The 23,584-nt window shown below is 38.1% G+C and overlaps 1 protein-coding gene across 2 annotated transcripts in view; it reads left to right on the top strand.

Annotated features, from left to right (window-relative positions):
* LOC307142657 (uncharacterized protein) overlaps positions 1-23,544 on the top strand; it is a 41,063-nt gene extending 17,519 nt beyond the window's left edge. The window contains exons 3-16 of one of the 2 annotated variants that reach the window (XR_013818502.1): positions 6,369-6,449; positions 6,660-6,716; positions 7,299-7,502; positions 7,614-7,739; positions 10,127-10,175; positions 14,952-15,042; positions 15,130-15,271; positions 15,374-15,478; positions 15,996-16,074; positions 16,773-16,806; positions 16,913-16,987; positions 17,145-17,183; positions 17,447-17,550; positions 20,640-22,719. Coding sequence is in view for 1 of the 2 variants with exons in the window: in XM_079843681.1 (XP_079699807.1) it covers positions 6,369-6,449; positions 6,660-6,716; positions 7,299-7,502; positions 7,614-7,739; positions 10,127-10,175; positions 14,952-15,042; positions 15,130-15,271; positions 15,374-15,478; positions 15,996-16,074; positions 16,773-16,806; positions 16,913-16,987; positions 17,081-17,183; positions 17,447-17,550; positions 20,640-20,766 (1,377 nt within the window). In the remaining variant the exon portion in view is untranslated. Of the gene's footprint in view, positions 1-6,368; positions 6,450-6,659; positions 6,717-7,298; positions 7,503-7,613; positions 7,740-10,126; positions 10,176-14,951; positions 15,043-15,129; positions 15,272-15,373; positions 15,479-15,995; positions 16,075-16,772; positions 16,807-16,912; positions 16,988-17,080; positions 17,184-17,446; positions 17,551-20,639 lie in introns of both variants that reach the window. The other variant, XM_079843681.1, reaches the window with a different exon arrangement.
* The last annotated feature ends 40 nt before the right edge of the window (positions 23,545-23,584 follow it).

Genomic DNA, 23,584 nt, shown 5'->3' on the forward strand with positions numbered 1-23,584 from the left:
CTGCGTGGATAGTAGCTTATCAAGATAGTTAAAAAAAATAATTAATACTACAATAATTTAACGGTTCCTGTGTGTTTATTCTTGCTAGAAGCTTTTGTTTTTATTTTACTGATCATGAACAGGAATTAATCATGGCAAACCAAATTAGTTTTAATTTGTAGACTATTAATTAGGCTATAGCCTACCATTGATGAAAGCTGATACCAAGGAATTTAGGCCTATAATTATAATATTTATTTTATTCATGAAAAATCATGATTATATAATTTTTTTATTGAAAGTAGGCCTAAGGTTAATGATTAGAACCCTGTGAAATCCATTAATAAATAAATATATATATATATATATAAAATTTTGTTTTTATTTTTTCAAATTCCGCTAATTTTCCCCCGTAATTCCGTCTTAATTTTTCTGGATTCCGTTTTTTGGACTCCATTTTAATGGTTAAATATTTTTTTAGTAATAAAAAAAGCATGTCTAATTAATTTAAATAATGAAACCTATCAATTTTGCAAAAATTACAACTTTAGAGCCTTATGAAATAGCCTGTTTTCCCCCATCCAATTCAGTTTCATTTTTCAAATTCTGTTTTCAAATCAAATGAAGACATGAAATATTAATTTAATTTAAATTTTATTCATATGAAATTAAACAGTTTTTTGTCAACGTGAGCTTTATTGATAAAATTAAAACATGGAAGAGAACGTGATAATTCCTTAAAAATATAAGTTTTGATAATATTTTATTAGTAGTATTATTGCATTGAGACTTGTCTAAATTTTACTGTACAACAGTAATATATTTCTGTCAAATTAAACCAAACTTTTATTTTGACGGGTGGCCGTTTTCTCAAATGAACGGTAAAACGGGAAAAATGTTCAAGAAGTTCCTCTCAGAGCGGCTTGAAGATGAAGTTCATGTCAGGCTACAGAGGCTGAAAACACAGCGAGTGCTTCAGTGTGTGTGAGAACCCGCGTAATAAAACCTAAGTGCAAACATTACCGCTTTGTACACACACATATGTTGGTGCAACAACATTATGGGGACTCTTCATAGGCGGAATGATTTTTATACCGTACAAACTGTATTTTCTATCCCCCCACCCATAAACCCAACCATCACAGGAAACATTCTGCATTTTTACATTTTTAATAAAACATTGTTTAGTATGTTTTTAAAGCGATTTGATTTACAGGGACATTTAGAATGTCCTCATAAACCACTTTGATGTTGTAATACCAGTGTAATTGGTAAATGTCATTATACAAATTTGTGTCCTCATAAATCACATAAACAAGCACACACCGACACACACACACCATGTCCCCCCACCAGTAATAATGGTGGTAGATATTTCATTTACAGTGAGTATGACAAACGAGAAGAAAGCAAGAATAGAGGAGAGAGGGAGAAGGAAAACGATGGTTTTGGGAAACGAAGCCCAGTTCAGTTCGACAAAGGTCATTGGACAGGTTGGCCAACCATGTATGGAGGTGTGTGCAGGAGAGAAGGGGGAGACAACGACTTGTCTGGCAGCATTCAATGCAGAAGGCAGAAGTTTGTTTAATGCAGTTTAAATTTATGTGGCTACATAAAATTAAAATTGATGATAAATCACTATTTCCCTTTGCAGTTTGACTGGCCCATTGGTTACCTGAAACAGCAGCCCATTTTACCTGAAACAGCGGCCCATTTTACCTGAAACAGCAGCCCATTTTACCTGAAACAGCGGCCCATATCCTATATCTAAACATGAATATCAGCTGAATATAGGCTCATAGTTTGGGCTCTGCTGTTAACCTTTAATATTATAGTAATAATGTGCAAGTAAGGGCTCCCTATATAGTTTACAGCATTATCTTTAAGAAACTTTTAGTTATAATTTAAGTTATTTAAGGACCGACACATTTATTTCAGTAAACCACTGTTTAATTAAAAAAGAAATGAAAAGCCATTTTTTAAAAACTGCTGTACCGAACCGTGACTTCAAAACCGAGGTACGTACCGAACCGTCAGTTTTGTGTACCGTTACACCCCTACTGTTTATGCATCAGTGAATCAAGCCAGTGACTAAACGATCAACTTCACATGGTTTCTCTTAGTAGCATGAAACAAATCTGTTATTTAAATTGCGATTAGACTACAGAGAGTGATCAAAGAACACTCTCTTCACATGTCGCGAATATATCTGCACATTTGCCCAAACTGCCGTTATAATGAATGCTGCACAACGAAGCTCTTACTGTATTCATATCAATATTGTGTTTGCTGTTAGTTGTGGTGAAAGTATTTTGAACGAATTGCAATGACGAGATCACTGCATTCATAAACAGACTGTCTGTGTACTCAATGCTCTTCACTGCAGCCTTTCATGTGATGGGAAAAGATTAAAAAAAATAATGCTATAATCATAAAAAAATCCACGCCATGGTACCTTTTAACTTCCTTGAAGGCGGGTACTCTGTTAAAGTTTAAAACTATTGGATCTGCCCAGAGCCACTCTGGATCTGCCATAACCAGTCGTTTAACGTTTGGTCATAACGTATGTCATGTGCAAACTAGCGCACGACATCAACGTCATCGTTCTCAGCCACTCCCTCTTTTCACTTGGGAAAATGAAAATTGAGCAGAAGTACGTAGGTGTGCGGAACCAGGCTAATAAATTTCAGTTAAGTTTTAGTTTTTTACATTTCTATATAGTTTTTATATATTTAGTTTCAGTTTTAGCTTGGTAATTGTAGTTTAGCAGAGTTAACAGAACTCTTCCAGTGTAGACCAAAGCAAGACATTTAAGATTCAAAATCTTAAAATATTTTTTTGAAAATACTGTTACAAAAGTAATTTTCGTAACCATATTTTCCTTATGTCCATGACGGACATGCCCCGCACCCCAGAGTACTCGTTTTTTTGAGACCTATCGATGATCGAATTAACAAAAATGCCCATCCCTAATAGAAATAGCTCAGAAAGATTGCTGCTATATGACCGAGCATTTTACTGTACCAATCTTTTTTTTATGGCTAGTAAAATTTTGCATACAGGAGAAATGAGAATTCCATGGATTTGATTCATCATAGGCGGTTACATGCAGTCCTGTCAGACAAACTGTCCCACTTCTCCGTGATCTTCTGATTTTAATATTTCCTAATTTAGTAATAGGCCTATTATTCTGGATATAGTAAGTACATTTCAATCTTCTCATAACTCTCTGAATTTTACAAATATTTGGGATGCAAAAGATCCAATATAATTTGTGATATGTGAAATTATGTATGGAACTGACTTGAGGGCAGATTTTTTTAGCGATACAACAACATGCGACAGTGCTTTTAAAAAAAAAACTATTTTATCGGTAACAGGCTGTAGACAGCAAATTTCGCAATCTTTTTTAACGCGTATTCACTTTGTCGATAACAAACTTGGCTATAGTTATGTATATTATATTCCATTTCGTTCAATCATTCCTCATAAATATTACACACTGCACCTTAAACTCTTGTGAAGACATCTTAGTAATACAAGTAAAATAATGGTTTGAGATTGAACAAAGAACCAAATAAATGCAACTTATAAGTATACAAGTAAAATTGTGTGTGTGTTGTCCTGGTATTCCCTACATTGTAGGGAAATGTCTCCTCAAGGATAATATTATTATTAGCTGTAAATGTTTTGTAAAAACAAAGATAATAACCTGTCACCATCATGCAAACAGGAAATTTCAAACATAAAAGTACTTTACAGGTTTTTTTGCACTTGGAGGACATGTTTGGCTGTTGCACAAGTGTCTCACGCATGAAACGGGATTCTAAAAATGCTCCGCTCAAGTTAAAAAGAAGTTCAACTTGCGTCTCATAACCTTGAGTTACTTCCCATTCCACTGCCACAAAGCATTCTTTGTGAATAGCCGCAGAATTAGGACTAGAGATGTTACGGCCCTTCATTGACAGGAGAGCGGTTAATCGTACAGCCCTACTTACCTCACGTGCATGCAGCGCCATCTACAGGGATTTCCCTAAACAGCCACAGATCAGATTTCCTACCACAGGATAAGAGCTCATTAATTATGAATACAATTATACATTCATGAAATTATTTTATTTCAGTTTACGAAAATAAATTTTTCGACCAATCGATTAAGTCTTAGTTTCAGTTTTCATGTAACCGTGGTTCTCCACCAACGGTTCGGCACGCACTTGCACCACGGTTCATCTAAAATCTGACGACATGTATGCATCTATATTCAATTTCTATACCTGAGAACTACTGTTAGACACCTGAAAAGCACTGTTTATTTTATTTGTATTTTTCTCTATTGTATTTATTTGTGCTGTTGCTTGTAGTTTGATTAATTTATTTTTTTTTGACAGTAAAACATGAACTTTAATGACATCCCATTCTTAATCCGTAGGGTTTAATATGGAGTTGGCCCACCCTTTGTAGCTATAACAGCTTCTGGGAAGACTTTCCACAACTGTTAGGAGTGGTCAAAAATTCCCATAAACACATTCTTCTTGAAGCGCATTTGTGAGGTCAGGCACTGATGTTGGACGAGAAGGCCTGGTTTACAGTCTCCGCTCTAATTCATCCCAAAGGTGTTCTAGGTGTTCTATTGGGTTGAGGTCAGGACTCTGTGCAGGCCAGTCAAGTTCCTCCACACCAAACTCGCTCATCCATGTCTTTATGGACCTTGCTTTGTGCACTGTTGCGCAGTCATGTTGGAACTGGAAGGGGCCATCCCCAAATTGTTCCCACAAAGTTGGGAGCATGAAATTGTCCAAAATGTATTGGTATTCCTTTCACTGGAACTAAGGGGCCAAGCCCAACCCCTGAAAAACAACTCCACATAATAATCCCCCCTCCACCAAACTTTACATTTGGCACAATGCAGTCAGGCACAATGCAGTCAGGCAAGTACCGTTCTCCTGGCAACCGCCAAACTTAGACTCGTCCATTGGATTGCCAGACAGAGAAGAGTGATTTGACACTCCAGAGAACACGTCTCCACTTCTCTAGAGTCCAATGGCGATCCAACGTTTTGCATTGCACTTAGTGATGTAAGGCTTGAATGCAGCTGCTCAGCCATGGAAACCCATTCCATGAAGCTCTACGCACTAATCTTGAGCCACACAAAGTTTGGAGGCCTGTAGCTATTGTCTCAGCAGAAAGTTGGCGACTTCTGCTAACTGTGTGCCTCAGCATGCACTGAACCCCCTCTGTGATGGTCTCTTTTTGTTTTTTTTACGTGGCCAGTTGCTGTTGTTCAACGATTTGGAGGGGTGTCCCAATACTTTTGGCAATATAGTTAAGCACGTACCGAAATGTGATAAAAAACGAACCGCTACAAACCGTTTCTAATACTGTTCTTTCTAGTCAAAGAATCCTGAATTTCTTTTCATGGTTTCTGCAAAAACAATAAGCAGCACAACTGCTTTTAACCTTGATGATAATGATGATAATAATAAATATGTATTGAGCATCAAATCTGCATATTAGAATGATTTCTGAAGGATCATGTGACACTGAAGACTGGAGTAATGATGCTGAAAATTCAGCTTTGCCATCACAGGATGTATTATACATAATATGTGTAATAATATATAATATAATAATATTATATAATATTTAATACATACAATGTATTTAACTACAAAAGTTATTTTAAATTATAATAATATTTAAAAATATGACTTTTTATATCATATAAATGCAGCCTTTATGCGCATAAGAGACTTCTTTCAAAAACATAGAAAGAAGTGAATGAACTTTATCTTCTAGTCATGTCTGAACGTTCCAGGTCAAGGTCTGGTCAGTGTGCTCCAAACAGTTACTCCCCTCATATTTGTTGCAGTTGCTTTGAGGCTCTTTTGTTTCAAGAAACACTGTGTTATTTTGATGAATGTTTCACATTCATTGCTGAAACGTTCAAATGGTGTCTTGTATAATGTGCATTCTTCCACAGACTATATAATGTTAGACATTGTAAGAATTGTCTGCTCACCCAAAACCGTTACCCTGCGGTCATCTTTAAGAATTTTAAGCTTTGAGTTGCATTTGATTTGGTTAACCACTCATAGGGAGAGCAACACTGGCTTCATACATGTGTGCATTGTCAATCAGCATATGGATTTATGGAGGCCAAAGTCCTCCACAGTGGTTTTGTAACATTGTCAACCTTGTTTTAGTGCCTATAACTAAAGAAGTCTTTCTTTATTGGGTAAAATTGCCTTCTTAAACATCTTTGATGAAAGGCATGCTCTGAAACCGCTATTTTGCACAGTTTTTCTCTTCTGAAACTAATAAAGTTTAATTTTTGTTTTGTTTTTTGTTCCTGATACCCTGTCTCATTTGGGTTATTGTGTGTTCTACAGGATGTCTTAAATGGTGAGGAGGGTCTTAGTGAGGAGGAGAAGGCCAGGCGGAAAGCAGAGAGGCGCAAAGCCAAGAGGAAGGTGAGAGGAGATAAACTTTACCACAATAAGTACAAGAATGAATCACCTTTAACACAGTTTACTGTCAGAGCAGATCTATTAAGCATTGTTTTTTAAATTGTGCTCTTATTGTGAACACAGCCATAAATAGGCTGTATTTTATTGTATGCATTATTTTACTACCAAAAATAATAATACATTGATGATCATTTGTCTTTTTTTTTTTTCTAGCGGCAGCGGCAGCGGAAGAAACTAGAGCGGGTTAAAAAGGATGAAAATACTGAACAGGTACATTGAAACTAGTTTAATGGTGATGATGGTGTGAGAGGGCTTTGACACAGGATGTGTTCCTTCTGCATTTTTTTTTTTTTTTTTACATTGCGGCAGATCAGTGTAGCTCCTTTTCTCTCAACCACGGTTATTGGGTATTTTAAAGGGATAGTTCACCCTGAAATGAAAATAAAGCTATCTTTTACTCACCCTGCTGTTGTTCGAATGCCCTATGTCCTTCTATCTTTTTCGGACCTCAAAAGCAGACATTTATTAAATAGTCCTGCACGCGCTCATTCATGTATATCTATCCCTTTACACTAAATCTACCCATCACAGAAAACTTTATGCATTTTTACATTTTCAAAAAACATCACTTGGTATGATTTATATGCTGTTTTCCTCGTGGGGACCAAAACATTCACCACAAGGATTTTGCCAAATTTGTGGGAACATTTTGTACCCATAATATAGGGCTTGCCAGATAGACTTTGTCTATTGTCATTAAAAAAAAAAAAAAACCCTTGAATATACATTTTTTTGTATAGTCCCCTAGCTCTATTAACACGCTTTTAAAATGTGATATTTCTTTTCTTTCAGGAGGAAGAGGAGGAGGAGGAGAATGCTGGAGCTGATTCTGAACTCGACGAGTCTGAGGAGTCTGAGCCCGAGGAGATGGAAGATATTGGCCTTTCAAAGCTGGAAGAGAAGACAGTCGCTCCTCCAAGTACAAGTGTTTCTGGACCTCCACTGGCTTCAGGGAACAAAAGCAACCGGCAGCCGACGGCCCGTTCTAGTGAGGAGGTATGAAAAATGAGACGACCATACTGCCATAGCTGAGGGACTTCCAGAGTTTGCTGTTTGAATGTTTTATTGTTTAAAATGCTGACTTTGACATTGTTTCCTCATGTTCAGGACCCAGGGTGGGATGTGAACAGTGCTTTTGTTGCCAATGCTGTCAATCACATTCGACCCAAAGCTAAAAGTAAAGGAGCTCACAAGTCGAAAGAGAACAAGGAAAATGAGAGCAGGACCGGAGAAGTGAGTTTAAGTGTTTATTTAGTGTCCTGTGGAGGCCATAACTGCTGCACCTGGGTGTTGGGAATATTGGGTATTAACGTAGTTCATAAATCTGTATGGTGATGTCACGGTGGACTAGTGTTGTCACAATACAGGAATTTCCAACTTCACTACGATACCTTTCGATATACCACAGAAAAAACTGCCATATATACCGCCATACAGATATCATGTTTTTGATTAATTTGGGTAATTTGTTTGCAATAGCTTACGCACAGAACAGGGAGGCTTTATTTGAATCACTCACTGAAAAAAAGACCAGTAAACAGTCTGTAATAAAATAAGAACTAATAAACATATTGCAAACGATAGCACAAATAAATACAATTAAATAAACATGGCTTTAAGTTTTTCAGGTGAATCTAACGGTAGTATTCAGGTAAGAGATACTACAGAAATTAAATCAAGTGATCAAATTTAAAATAACTCTGGATAGTCTTTAAATACAGATTAATGCTTACATTTAAAGTTGTAATTCTCTCTTTGTCTTTTGCAGCAGGAATATTAGGCTGCTGTCACTTAAGAACTTATGCACGGATCCAATAAACTGTTACACAACATGTTTTCTCTCAAATATTTACCTTCCAAAACTGTATTTACCTGAATACTCAGCAAGACGGACATCATTTTGTATGTATTTGATCGCACTTTTTGTGTGAGCGCAAAACCTGCGGGAATTAATAAAATGATGCACAATACAACACTATTCAACTGCTGCGAATGAGACTAGTGTATGAGAGGAGGCGGTGTGTTTCAATTCGCCGTTGGAGAGATGAAAGCAAGAACGCACAGCTGGTTATCTGTGTATCGATACTGCAGAAAAGGAGATATAGAACCGTTTCAGATATTTCGATACATATCGATATTTTTGACAATACTACTGTGGACTTGCACAACAGATTTTATTCTTTAAAGGTGATAGAGCTGCCACTGTCCTGACAGATTGCATGTTTCACCATGCTATGCTTCTATCCAGCAAGCCCAGTTCACATCATGCCGGGTACACTGCACGATTTTCTCACACTGCATGACACACTCTAGCGTCTACCATTTAGTGTGCACATTACGCAACTGATCGGCGACGGGGTCACACATACACATTTCAATAGGAAGAATCACCAACAAATCTGTCTGGTCTACATTTCACAACCACACACAAATGAGAATTGATAGAGGAAATTGCATAAGATCATGCGTGAGAGAGGATTTTTTTTAAATGATGCAAGCAAGCTTGTGATCCAAGTTGTCTGTGCACCGATTTGCACAGGAGAAAATGAATGGGAGAATGGTTGCTTGTAGAAGCCATGCTTGCTAATGTTCTGTTGCAGGTCTGTGACTCCTCCCCAAGAACGTTCCCTTGCTCTCTCATTGGCTGTAGGTCGTCACAGATGTAATTTCCAATCAAAATGTTTCAATTGGCATGGCTTCAACTTTCTTTTCGATCAGCATTGGCCCTTCAACTGTCCTGAGCGTCGTTCACATTCGTGTTCTCACAACGTTGCATTGTTAACTCATAAAAAATGTTACCGGCCAACAGCTGATCGTTTCATGTACTCGCCAACGGCAATTTTCACTCGCATTTGGTGCTTGCTGAGTGTTAAAGGTGCTGTATGTAAGTTTTTCACTGCAGTACCTATTTCGACCACTGTCAATCCTACATACCGCACCTTTAATTTTAGGCACTGCTTCTTGAATGCGGCAAAATGTGCACAATGTTGCAGTATTTTGGATCAAATAAATGCAGCCTTGGGAAATAAACTTTATCTTTAATAAACATTGTACTATGGTAGTATATTATGATTTGGGATGTTATAATTATACAGTAGACAGAATTGAGATGCAGCCAGAGCTTTTGGATAATCATGTCACATTCTTCCTGATTTCGTCACACAGCAGAACTGTTTGTTCATACTTTTGAAACGGCATGGTATTTACATATTTTGAATGTCTTTTTCATGCAGCTTTAAATACGCTTTCCTTTCACTTTTACAAAATAGAGATGAGTCAGTTATTTTAATGGTAATCAGTAGCATGGCTATGCAATACATGGACATTGTTGAAAATAACCTGCAATTAATATATCAGGTAACACTTTATTTTAAGGTGACATAGTTGCACGTTACTACATGTACTGTACTTACTATAGTGATAACAGTAATTTGCATGCATACTTCCAAGTAACTAACCCTAACCGTAACTCTATAGTAAGTACAACACTATTTTTTAACTAATATTACTCTGTACAATGTAACTTCATCACCTTAAATTAAAGTGTAACCAAATATTATCCTTTGTAATATAAATATTTTATTAACCCGCAATTAATATATTATACTTTTTTTTAACAGGTCATTGGCTTATCAGATGCTAAAACTAAAAGAAGTGCCTTACTAGTAGGTGTGTAACTCTTTCTTTCTTCCACACAAAAACACACTTCTGGTCAGATTAAAGAAAGGAGGTATGTTAAGTATGTAATGTTTATTTGTAGTTCACAATTGTCATTATTTACTTACTGCTATATTGTTCCAAACTTTAAATGTGATGCTTTAGAAAAAAACTCCTGGACACTCTTTGGAAAACGAATTAAATGTCATCAATTGGCTTCAGAAGACTTGGCACATGTTTTGTATGGATTACTTTTATGGTGCTTTTTGTCTTTTTGGTAGGGATTACGGAGCCCCTAAAAGTATATGATGGTGGAAAAATACGAGATGGGTGGAACATTTTTTTCAATGCTTTTGCATTCTCTTGCAAACGTTTTGCGTTCCCCTGAGAAACGTTGCGTTTCCTCGCAAAACTATTGCATTCTCCCGAAAAACATTGCATTCGCTCGCAAAACCTTTTGCGTTTCCTCACACAACCTTTTTGCGTTTCCTCACACAACCTTTTTGCGTTTCCTCACACAACCTTTTGCGTTTCCTCACACAACCTTTTTGCGTTTCCTCACACAACCTTTGCGTTTCCTCACACAACCTTTTTGCGTTTCCTCACACAACCTTTTTGCGTTTCCTCACACAACCTTTTTGCGTTTCCTCACACAACCTTTTTGCGTTTCCTCACACAACCTTTTTGCGTTTCCTCACACAACCTTTTTGCGTTTCCTCACAAAACCTTTTGCGTTTCCTCACAACCTTTTGCGTTTCCTCACAACCTTTTGCGTTTCCTCACAAAACCTTTTTGCGTTTCCTCACACAACCTTTTTGCGTTTCCCCACACAACCTTTTTGCGTTTCCTCACACAACCTTTTTGCGTTTCCTCACAAAACCTTTTTGCGTTTCCTCACAAAACCTTTTTGCGTTTCCCCACACAACCTTTTTGCCTTTTTGCGTTTCCTCACACAACCTTTTTGCGTTTCCTCACACAACCTTTTGCGTTTCCTCACACAACCTTTTTGCGTTTCCTCACACAACCTTTTTGCGTTTCCTCACACAACCTTTTTGCGTTTCCTCACACAACCTTTTTGCGTTTCCTCACACAACCTTTTTGCGTTTCCTCACACAACCTTTTTGCGTTTCCTCACACAACCGTTTTGCGTTTCCTCACACAACCTTTTTGCGTTTCCTCACACAACCTTTTTGCGTTTCCTCACACAACCTTTTTGCGTTTCCTCACACAACCTTTTTGCGTTTCCTCACACAACCTTTTTGCGTTTCCTCACACAACCTTTTTGCGTTTCCTCACAAAACCTTTTGCGTTTCCTCACAACCTTTTGCGTTTCCTCACAAAACCTTTTTGCGTTTCCCCACACAACCTTTTTGTTTCCCCACACAACCTTTTTGCGTTTCCCCACACAACCTTTTTGCGTTTCCCCACACAACCTTTTTGCGTTTCCCCACACAACCTTTTTGCGTTTCCCCACACAACCTTTTTGCGTTTCCCCACACAACCTTTTTGCGTTTCCCCACACAACCTTTTTGCGTTTCCTCACACAACCTTTTTGCGTTTCCTCACAAAACCTTTTTGCGTTTCCTCACAAAACCTTTTTGCGTTTCCTCACAAAACCTTTTTGCGTTTCCTCACAAAACCTTTTTGCGTTTCCCCACACAACCTTTTTGCCTTTTTGCGTTTCCTCACACAACCTTTTTGCGTTTCCCCACACAACCTTTTTGCGTTTCCTCACACAACCTTTTTGCGTTTCCTCACACAACCTTTTTGCGTTTCCTCACACAACCTTTTTGCGTTTCCTCACACAACCTTTTTGCGTTTCCTCACACAACCTTTTTGCGTTTCCTCACACAACCTTTTTGCGTTTCCTCACACAACCTTTTTGCGTTTCCTCACACAACCTTTTTGCGTTTCCTCCTCACACAACCTTTTTGCGTTTCCTCCTCACACAACCTTTTTGCGTTTCCTCACACAACCTTTTTGCGTTTCCTCACAACCTTTTGCGTTTCCTCACAACCTTTTGCGTTTCCTCACAACCTTTTGCGTTTCCTCACAAAACCTTTTTGCGTTTCCTCACAAAACCTTTTTGCGTTTCCTCACACAACCTTTTTGCGTTTCCCCACACAACCTTTTTGCGTTTCCTCACACAACCTTTTTGCGTTTCCTCACAAAACCTTTTGCGTTTCCTCACAAAACCTTTTTGCGTTTCCCCACACAACCTTTTTGCGTTTCCCCACACAACCTTTTTGCGTTTCCTCACAACCTTTTGCGTTTCCTCACAAAACCTTTTTGCGTTTCCTCACACAACCTTTTTGCGTTTCCCCACACAACCTTTTTGTTTCCCCACACAACCTTTTTGCGTTTCCCCACACAACCTTTTTGCGTTTCCCCACACAACCTTTTTGCGTTTCCCCACACAACCTTTTTGCGTTTCCCCACACAACCTTTTTGCGTTTCCCCACACAACCTTTTTGCGTTTCCGTTTCCCCACACAACCTTTTTGCGTTTCCCTTTCCCCACACAACCTTTTTGCCTTTCCCCACACAACCTTTTTGCGTTTCCCCACACAACCTTTTTGCGTTTCCCCACACAACCTTTTTGCGTTTCCCCACACAACCTTTTTGCGTTTCCCCACACAACCTTTTTGCGTTTCCTCACACAACCTTTTTGCGTTTCCTCACAAAACCTTTTTGCGTTTCCTCACAAAACCTTTTTGCGTTTCCTCACAAAACCTTTTTGCGTTTCCTCACAAAACCTTTTTGCGTTTCCTCACAAAACCTTTTTGCGTTTCCCCACACAACCTTTTTGCCTTTTTGCGTTTCCTCACACAACCTTTTTGCGTTTCCCCACACAACCTTTTTGCGTTTCCCCACACAACCTTTTTGCGTTTCCCCACACAACCTTTTTGCGTTTCCCCACAAAACCTTTTTTGCGTTTCCCCACACAACCTTTTTGCGTTTCCCCACACAACCTTTTTGCGTTTCCCCACACAACCTTTTTGCGTTTCCTCACACAACCTTTTTGCGTTTCCCCACACAACCTTTTTGCGTTTCCCCACACAACCTTTTTGCGTTTCCCCACACAACCTTTTTGCGTTTCCCCACACAACCTTTTTGCCTTTTTGCGTTTCCTCACACAACCTTTTTGCCTTTTTGCGTTTCCTCACACAACCTTTTTGCGTTTCCCCATACAACCTTTTTGCGTTTCCTCACAATAGGGTTGTGCCGATGGACGATATCATCGTCCATTGTGATGGCTGACCGAAGTTTTGCTAGTATGACGTACACTACTCCTAGTCTCTTCTATAGTTAACCTAAAAACTTTGCAGGGATTGCTCTGTAAATTAAATTGAGAATATAACTAATACATATATGCTATTTTAAATAATAGTCTATGCCAGAGACGTTTATTAGTTATTTATTAGACGTGTGTAAGTCTGTGAAAATACCGTGTCAGGCAGGCTACACAAATATTGATCTTGACATTGTTAGCCTCTTGTCTTTCTTACACTGTACATTTAACTTCAAATATTTCATTTTGTACAAGAAAACAGCCCTTATTAATGAATTATTAACAGCCTATTGTAGTGTCTCAGGAAATCTTGCTCATTGTCACATAGCTCTTCTGTGGCTTTACTGCATTGAAGCGGCAGTTCAAGATAAACCCAGAATTCCGCGAACGTCAAATAACTTTTGTCTGGTTAATACTTTTAAAGACAATTAGCCTTGGCCATAATGTCACATCAAATAAGAATTAAGAATTAAGGTGATTCTAATAACACACATTTTTAAAACAGAAGAACAAGAAAACGGGAAAAACACTCAGACCGAAACTCGGCATTGCATTTCACTTATAATTAGCAGCACAATTAACTTTGTCGTGAAAAGAATACCATAGGCTACAAAATAAATTGTTATTAAAATATTGTAAAGAGGTCATATGAACTACCCGAATGAACATTTAAAAAACTATGCAAAATCAAAATTGAATAGCTCCGTAACGGATTGCGAAAAGTGCGTGCAATAACCTATTGTAAAGTGCGGATGAGTCATTAGTTGGGTTGGTAAAATAACGAAATTATAGTTAAGTAGAAAGAAATATTTATGTAAAGAGATATCGTAAAATAAAAATTGCTTATAAGTGCACTACTCTTCTTAAGTGGAAGAAATAACGTATTTCCCCCTCACGTGCAACCTATAGGAAAGTGCGGATGAGTCATTAGTTTGGTTATTAAAATAACGAAATTATAGTTAAGTACAAAATAATATTTATGTAAAGAGATATAGTAAAATATGTCCTTCAGCAACCCCCATCGCAATGTTTTAATGTAAACCTCGTCAACTGCCAATTTAGGGGACATTGCTCAACCCTACCTCACAAAACCTTTTGCGTTCTCCCGAGAAACTTTGTTTCCTTACAAAACCTATATATTTACCTATATATTTTTGTCCTCCCGTCTCATTTTCCCCCCCTTTACCATGTTCCTTTAGAGGCTCTGTACTTTGTGCCTTGACAGCACCAGTTCATATTCACTTTTATTGTATGAAAAAGATATTTCAGGATGATCTTCTGAAAGTAATACTTTTTGTGGTCCATGGAAGAAAGTCAGTCATACAGGTTTGGAATGACATGAGGTTGAGATGATGACTTAATTTTATTAATTTTTTTAGGTGAACTAGTATTCACACTTGAATTTCACGCAGTTAATCATTTATCATTTAAACATTTGTGCATTTGTTCTTTACTTATGCAGTCTCCTCCATGAGTCTTTCTTTCTCTTCACTCCAGAAAAAGGGATTCGATTTGTTCAGGAGGGCCAGTACACACAAGCTGTTAGTCTGTTTACAGAGGCCATCAAATGTGACCCCAAAGACTACAGGTGACGCTTTGATTTGACTCTAACCATATCCACATCTCTTTGCTTTTTTGTTCTTTTAATTAATTCACTCTTATAATTTGATAACAGATTTTTTGGGAATCGCTCCTACTGCTACTGTTGTCTGGAGCAGTACCCTTTGGCCCTCGCAGACGCTGAGAAGTCCATCCAGATGGCTCCTGATTGGCCCAAAGGTTATTACCGTAGGGGAAGTGCACTAATGGGGCTTAAGGTGCGACCCAGTGGCATATTAGTTTTTTTCTCCCTGTATTTGGAGTCAATCTGCATTTAGTTGAGGTATCAATAAATTTGCATGTGGATTTGTTTGTAATAGAGGTACAGTGAAGCTGAGAGAGCCATGGAACAGGTGCTAAAACTAGACCGAGACTGCGAAGAAGCCGTCAATGACCTCTTTTACTGTAAAGTGCAACAACTTACGGTAAGGACTGAAGTGGTAGACCATGGAGCTAGCATTAAGGCATCGACTGGGATTGTTTCCCAGGAAATGCACTAGTAAACATACTAATAAAATGTGTGTTAGGAATGCACAGTTACATCTTCATGAGAAAGCACACAAGATAATTAGTCATAAATCATTTACTTATGTTTTGTTGTTCCAAATCTTTGTTGTTTTCTTTTCAGTGGAACACCAATGGAAAAAAATAGCATTTCAATGACTCATTTTTAGAGCTTCATAACTGTGGTTGGAATAAAAATAACTCAGACATGCTAAGCATTTTCTGCTTTTATGTTCCACAGAAAAGCATTAGTCGAAACAGGTTTTGAATAACAACAGGATGAGTAAATGATTTTCCATTTTGAGTGAAGCATTACTTTAAGTTTCTGTTTTGAATGGGGTTAGATTTAAAAATACTTGCAAAAAACAATGCAATCCAGGAATAATGCAAAAGAAGAGGGTATCGTTTCAGGCATTTCCTTTCCTTTATTCTTATTAGGATCTTGGATATGATGAGGAGCAGAGTATTCAATTGCTGGAAAAATACAATACAGTGCAGGCTGTTGTTGCAGCGAAGGGTAAGAGCTCCTTGTTTTCCAGTCTGATTTTTCTTTAAAATGAACCACTTGAGGGTGCTATTGCTACACGCCGATTTAGTTCTAAGATATGAACATTTTGGTCAAAGAAAATAATGGGCCATGAATGATCAGAGATCACAGTACAAGTTTAACCCAACAAAGGTTTTTGTATCCTGTGGCATACAAACATTTGAGAGGCAGTGAAAGTGTAGGTCTTTTTTCTTGGTTTCATGTTGAAAAGGTGTTTGTCGGGGATATTTCGAACTAATGACTTTGTTCATACATTCTTTCTTGAGCTCATGGGCAGCATTTAAAAACAACATGTAGTGGGAAATCTACTCACCTTCAGATAAAAGTTGATGTATATCACATATTTACAATATTTGGAGGGGACTTGCATGTTTAATGCTTAATAATTTAGTTATATTGAATTCAGTTTTAGGTCAACAATACATAGATTTTATTTCAGGCGATTTCTGTCAACACTGTCTATGGCAGAAGGCAGGACAGTGTCTAGTCTAGTGTCTAAACAATAACATTTTAAAATTATGTTGTACGAATGTCCAGTCAATGTTTCTTACCATTTAAAGATTTCACAGCAAAAAAAACTATCAATCAGAGAGCAGCACACTCATCTAATTTCTCATGGCTAATTTGTCATGTTGTAATAAAAAAAAATATATATATATATATTACAGCTTCAAATCAGGACTGTGCTCTCCTTTTGCCAAGGTAAGCTGATTGCAGTATTTCTTTTCATTTCTTTTTTTATGTTTATATCTCCCTCTAATCATATGCGCATATTTCTCTTTGCCTTGCTCTCACTTGCCTTCACAAGTCCTTGCAATTCCTTGTGGGTGGGTAACGTGACCACAGAACTGACCGAGAAACATCTGCGGGACCTGTTCAAAATGTGAGATCTGATTCCACTTCGGCTTTTGCAATGATGTTAGTTCTAAAATGATTTCCTATGATTTTTGTTTTAATTTTTGATGATGTTTGCCAGTTACGGAGAAATTGACAGCATTCGGGTTCTGCATGAACGTTTCTGTGCATTTGTTAACTTTAAGAATGCCAACATGGCCTCCCGTGCAATGGAGAACCTCAATGTGAGTGAAACGCTTATAATAATTCTTTATTATGTATTGCTTGTTGTTGTTGTTGTTGTTAGCTGTTGTAGTAGTAGTGAAGACATTTTTGATCCTTAATTTATTTAAAATACTTGTAAAAATAATAATAATGGTAAATGAAATGGTAAACAAGCCTTTTTGACATATACTGAGTTGTATATTTAAAAAATATATTTTATTATTATTATTAGCAGCCCTATGTATTGTTTATATACTTGTATGCAAAACCTTTTGTAAAACAGGGACATTTTATTGAGAATACCCGGCTAGTGGTTCGATATCCAGATCGCCGGATTCAGAAAGTCCTCCCAACACCTGCCTTTCAACAACCTGCAGGGGCTGCTGGGTAATTCAATCTCTATGCTTTTAAAGGGATAGTTCACCTAAAAATGAAAATTGTCATAATTTACTCACCCTGAAGTTGTTCCGAACCTGGTAGTTTCTTTCTTCTGCTAAACACAAAAAAATATATATTTTGAAGAATGTCTGTAACAAAACATTGACTTGCATAGTACTTTTAAGGGGTGCACCAAAATCAAAATTCTGGATGCACTTGACCAAATTTAAAAAAAAAATATATATTTATTTTATAAATATAATTTTTTTTGTATAATTGTATTAATATTAGACTTTTTAAATTAAATAAATAATTATAATGATACTGAATTAAAAAAATACAAGCTAATAAATTAAACATTTTTATTGAACATAACTCAATAAAATTGGTCAGAACTGAAAGAATACATAATATATTTTTATATATATATATATATATATATATATATAATTTCATATTCTATTCTAACAGAATCAGATGTAACATTTATTTTTTGACCAATTACCTAAATAATGTATTACAAAGCTATTATTATCAGAGCATGTGAGCAGATAGCAGGGAGTGGATCGGTGAATGAGAGAGTAGCATAATTTTACCAGCGTTGCCCAGCATGGCTATACCACACCATATTAAGGCACAGTACGGCAAGTGCAATCAGAAACAAGTATACTACTACATAGACATTTCATGTTGGCAAATCATTTGAGCAGACTTGGCTTTTCTGATGAGCAAAAGCGGTAATTTTTCTTTTTTTTTTTTTGGGAAGTTAATTGGGCCCTTCAACTGTTTGGTTACCCATATTCTTCAATATATCTTTTGTGTTCAGCAGAAGAAAGACATTCATACAGGTTTTAAACAACTTGAGGGTGAGTAAATGATGACAGAATTTAAATTTTTGGGTAAACTATCCTTTTAATGATGAAAATTTTAATGTACAATGTATTGCCAAAAGTTTTGGGACAGCTGCCTTTACATGCACATGAACTTTATGACATCCCCTTCTTAAGGCCCTTTCACACCGGACACGTAACGAAAAAGCGAAGCAGAAAAACGAATATTTTGTGTGCGAATAAACATTTGCGGCGACAGCTGAGAAAACACGGACACTTCCTCATCCAGTGAAGACGAGCTTTTCATTTTATTTAAAAGACCCAAAAGAAGGTATTGGGTGCACCCAGTCTTAAAGAACAGAGAGTTTGAAGAAGAGTATGTTAATCTTGTACAGGAGCTAAAACTTTATCATGGCCTGTTCCGCACTTAATTTCAAATGTCTGTGGGACAATTTGAGGAGCTCCTCCAGAGACAGTAGCAGCGCATCTGATGAGACAAACACACACTTCAGGAACCAATCGATCCAGAGCAGCTGTGTTTCCATTTGAGTCACAATGTAAACATTTAAGTGGCACAGTCGTACTGACAGAAACGCATTCACTTTCTATAGTGGCGGACACAATTAGGTTAGAAAAAAATCAACGAGTTTTAACTCAAAAGGTTGTTATCGTTGTCTGTAGCCTACAGTGGGCAAACGCAGCTGCATCTGTACAGCTGTAAACACAACTACAGCTGTAATCTCGTGAGAAATGCGATACCTGGCAAAGATTAATGTTGATTGAATAGCTAATGACATCAACTGGACCTTTCGTGACCTTTGTTTCCTTGTATGTGATTGGTTTAAGCCTTTTCTGTCGCTGGGAGTGTAAAAAAAAACAACGAAATCGAAACGGAAAAAAATAAACATTGTTTGTTTCGCCGCAGCACATTCGCGTTCGGTGTGGAAGCACTCATTACACAAACAGCTGATCAAAAATAAAACCATAAATCGCGTCCAGTGTGAAAGACCTTTAATCCGTAGGGTTTAATATGGAGGTGGCTCCCCCTTTGCAGCTGTAACAGCTTCAACTCTTATGGGAAGGCTTTTCACATCTGTTAGGATTGTGTTTACGGGAATTTTTGACCATTCTTCTAGAAGCGCATTTGTGAGGTCAGGCACTGATGTTGGATGAGAAGGCCTGGCTCGCAGTCTCCACTTTAATTCATCCCAAAGGTGTTCTGTGCAGGCCAGTCAAGTTCCTCCACACCAAATTCGCTCATCCATGTCTTTATGGGCCTTGCTTTGTGCACTGGTGCGCAGTCATGTTGGAACAGGAAGGGATCATCCCCAAACTGTCCCCACAAAGTTGGGAGCATGACATTGTCCAAAATGTCTTGGTATGCTGAAGCATTAAGAGTTCCTTTCACTGGAACTAAGGGGCCAAGCCCAACCCCTGAAAAACAACCCCTTTGCTGGGGTAATTTGCACACCTTTGCACACCATAATCCCCCCCCTTCACCAAACTTTACACTTGACACAATGCATTCAGGCAAATACCGTTAACCGCCAAACCCAGACTCGTCCATTGGATTGCCAGACAGAGAAGCATGATTTGTCACTCCAGAGAACACGTCTCCACTGCTCTAGAGTCCAGTAGTGGTGTGCTTTACACCACTGCATCCGTCACTTTGCATTGCACTTTGTGGTGTAAGGCTTGGATGCAGCTGCTAGGCCATGGAAACCCATTCCATGAAGCTCTCTATACACTGTTCTTGAGCTAATCTGAAGGCCACACAGAGTTTGGAGGTCTGTAGCTATTGACTCTGCAGAAAGTTGGCGACTTCTGCGCACCTCAGCATGCGCTGACCCCACTCTGATTTTATGTGACCTACCACTTTGTGGCTTAGTTGCTATTGTTCCCATTTGCTTCCACTTTGTTATAATACCACTAACAGTTGACCGTAGAATATTTAGTAGTGAGGACATTTCTTGAATGGACTTGTTGCACAGGTGGCAACCTATCACGGTACCACGCTTGAATTCACTGAGCTCCTGAGAGCGACCCATTCTTTCACAAATGTTTGTAGAAGCAGTCTGCACGCCTAGATGCTTGCTTTTATACACATGTGGCACACCTGAATTCAACGATTTTGAGGGGTGTCCCAATACTTTTGGCAATTACAGTGTATTTGGATACAGTTATTTTCTTTAAGAAATTGTGACTACTGTATGTTCAAAAAAATGTTTTTTGAAAGAAATGTCCACACAAATCTGTTTTGTCTTTCAGGCCAAGACGCAGAGGTCCTGTCGACGAAGATGAGTGTTACTTCTGGAGGACCACCGGCTGTCATTTTGGAGATAGGTGTCGCTATAAGCACATTCCTGATCATCGAGGCAAAGACTGGCAACCTTGAGGCAACACTAGCCCCTCTTCCTCTCCCTAAGAACTCTGGGAGTTGACTGCATGACTGTAGGGACTGTAATCTTCACTTTGATTATCTGTAGGTCAGGACCAGTATTGTGGATCAGTGTCTTACGAAAGCTCTCTTGAGGTCAGGGTGCTTTGAACCTCACAGGGTTTCAAAGCAGACGGGACTATGGGAAAAGTGTCTCTTTTTGAGGGGAGGTTTGGGCGGGGCAGAGCGCCAGAGCATCGCTGCACCGCATCACCGTCTGCTGAGGTTTACACGGCCTCTCATATCGTACGCTCTCTTCTCTCTTCCTGTGCCAACACCACCAACCCAAAGAAGAGCCGTAGATCTGGTCTGACATTTGAGTTCATCCTGAGAGAACGACTGCCATACAGAATTGAGGTCACAACCCCTTAAGACGAGGATGGGAGAATCGTACCAAAGAATAATACTATGCCATATGTGGATTTTATGTTGATAGAGAGAGAGAGAGAGAAAGGCATTCAGGGAAAATTAGCTTAGTTTAGCGTGTGTTTTGATTTGATTCCACCACCTCAAACACACTCCAGCTTGTTCATTCATCATTTTTGTAGTAATTTTTAATTGGACTAAAGATGTTTTCCCTGCTACTTCTCTCAAACGGCCCTAAATTCAAGACCTGTGAGGGCATATCAGTATTGCAAAGGGTTAGAGCAATTGTTTGAATCTTTTAAACGCGTCACATCTCATGATAAATTATTTTCAGTTCTCCATTTTGATTTTCTTGCAGTCTTGCACTTTACCATGGTGGATGTTGTCCCCCTCCCCCCAGAGTAGATGTTTGACGACTAGATTTGCTAAAAGTATTGATGATTTGTGGTCATCGGTGGTATTTTTTCCCCCCATGGTATTTTCTAATAGCCTCTCATTGCCATTTAAATATTATTTACATTTCTCTATTAATACGAACACGGTTTTACATTCAACGCAGGGTTCAGTAGTAGATTGTCATGCTGCTCCACACAATTTAGAAAATCTTGTGGTTTTCTGTGTATATTATGCAAGAGCTCTGAGACAGGAAACTCTTGCTTTGGCACTTTTCATGCCGTCAGCACAAAGTTGGTATGGCGGTTTTCATCATTTCCTCTTTTATTTAACATTAAGTATGATACTGATTTCATCAAGCAATGCATTTGAAAACTCGTATGACCTCGTTGTGCTGTTCTGACACACTTAACCAAAGAAACACTAATGTTTACCTAGTGTACCACAGACAAACACATCTGCTACTTTTGTACATTACACTATTTAGGACTTTTTCCTCAGATTTGAGTTCTGACTGCATGGGCTTGGATGTAGTCTATAGTCACACTAGTGTTGTATTGGGCTTTAAACGTCATTTCTTGGCTCAGTGACAGTCCAGAGTGCCTTGAAAGCATTTGCTTTCCTACCAGATGAGTTATTTTAACATTAATATTTAAGCTGAGGTCCCCCATGAACAAAAAGGAAGTGACTTTTATTTTAGGCTGTGAAATGGGGGACAAACTGAATAATGGTGAAGTTGCGTGTGTTGTCACATGTTGATTTGGGATTGAAGCGTACAGCTGTGGTTCTCATTATTCTTGTTTTTATTTTTTAAACCTTGTTCAAATAAATGGGACTGACAACAGCGACAATTCCTCACTGTTGTGCTGCTCAAAGAGCACAATTCAGTCATACATTAAAGGACATTTATCACTCAAATTGAGGATTTTTTTTTGTTTTGTCATTTTCGTGAGATCTTTAAGAGTTTTGCTGATCATTTCCTCTTCTCCACATAATGAAATTATGGGTCACATTCTCCATTTTCTCTCCATTCTTTTTTCTTTCCTATTTTTAAGTCCCATTCAAGCTCCGTATTGTACTCATGTTTTCTTTTTACCCCTATTTAGCACAGCAATGGAAAGTCAGTCATTGTAATAAATGTATTGAAACTCCATTTTCTTCATCCTCTTCTTTTGGATGTGATTCATTAATTCATTTGTAGCTTGCTGCAAAGTAGCATGTGAAAAGATATGCCATGTTCATGTTTAATTCAGCAATTTTCCGTCCAGTTGTCATGGATATGCCATAAACTGTATGGTCATCCCCCCCAGTTTCTCTTGAAGCCAATTCGGAAGTGACTTAAACTGCAATTCATCGACTGGCCACTAGAGACAAGCTCCAAAAGGGAGCGGAATGTCATTGAGCTCCATTTTAAAATGCCCAACTTTACAACAGAAAAAAAAATGTTGACAGCCTGGTACAAATTGTGGGTTTGGTCTATACAGCTAATTTTGCCCTTCATGACAACTGTGAGGGGGGTGATTTTTTGTTTTGTTTTTTTGTTTTAAATAACTAATTTGTTTACATTATATAAAGCCTTAAAGTTCTGAATAATTAAGGGCGTGGCCACTTTGAGTGACAAGTGGATTGTTGTTTGTCTGCTGTCTGTTAGTCAAGTCACCTCAGCTCCGCTCCGCCCATGTCCCGCCTTTGTCCATTTTCTGTTATCCCAGAATGACGCACTGACAAGATGGCAAGGGCCGACTTTGAGGCTTCAAAACTGCTCTTCAGAACGCATGGGTGACGTCACAGACATTATTTTTTTACAGTCTGTGGGTTCACGGCACCTGTGAACACATGGAAATCTAAAAACTCATCTGATCATGCAAGTGCAATATTTTATGCTGTTCTTTTGACTAATTGAAAACACTGAATGTTAATTAATGATATATTACACAAGTTGCTTATCCTACTGCTCATAAAACATTCACTACTAGGCTTAAAGGTGCAGTGTGTAGTATTTCACGATCTATTGACA

Source organism: Gobio gobio (assembly GCF_949357685.1).
Source record: "Gobio gobio genome assembly, chromosome: 18".
NCBI classification, from domain to species: Eukaryota; Metazoa; Chordata; class Actinopteri; order Cypriniformes; family Gobionidae; genus Gobio; species Gobio gobio.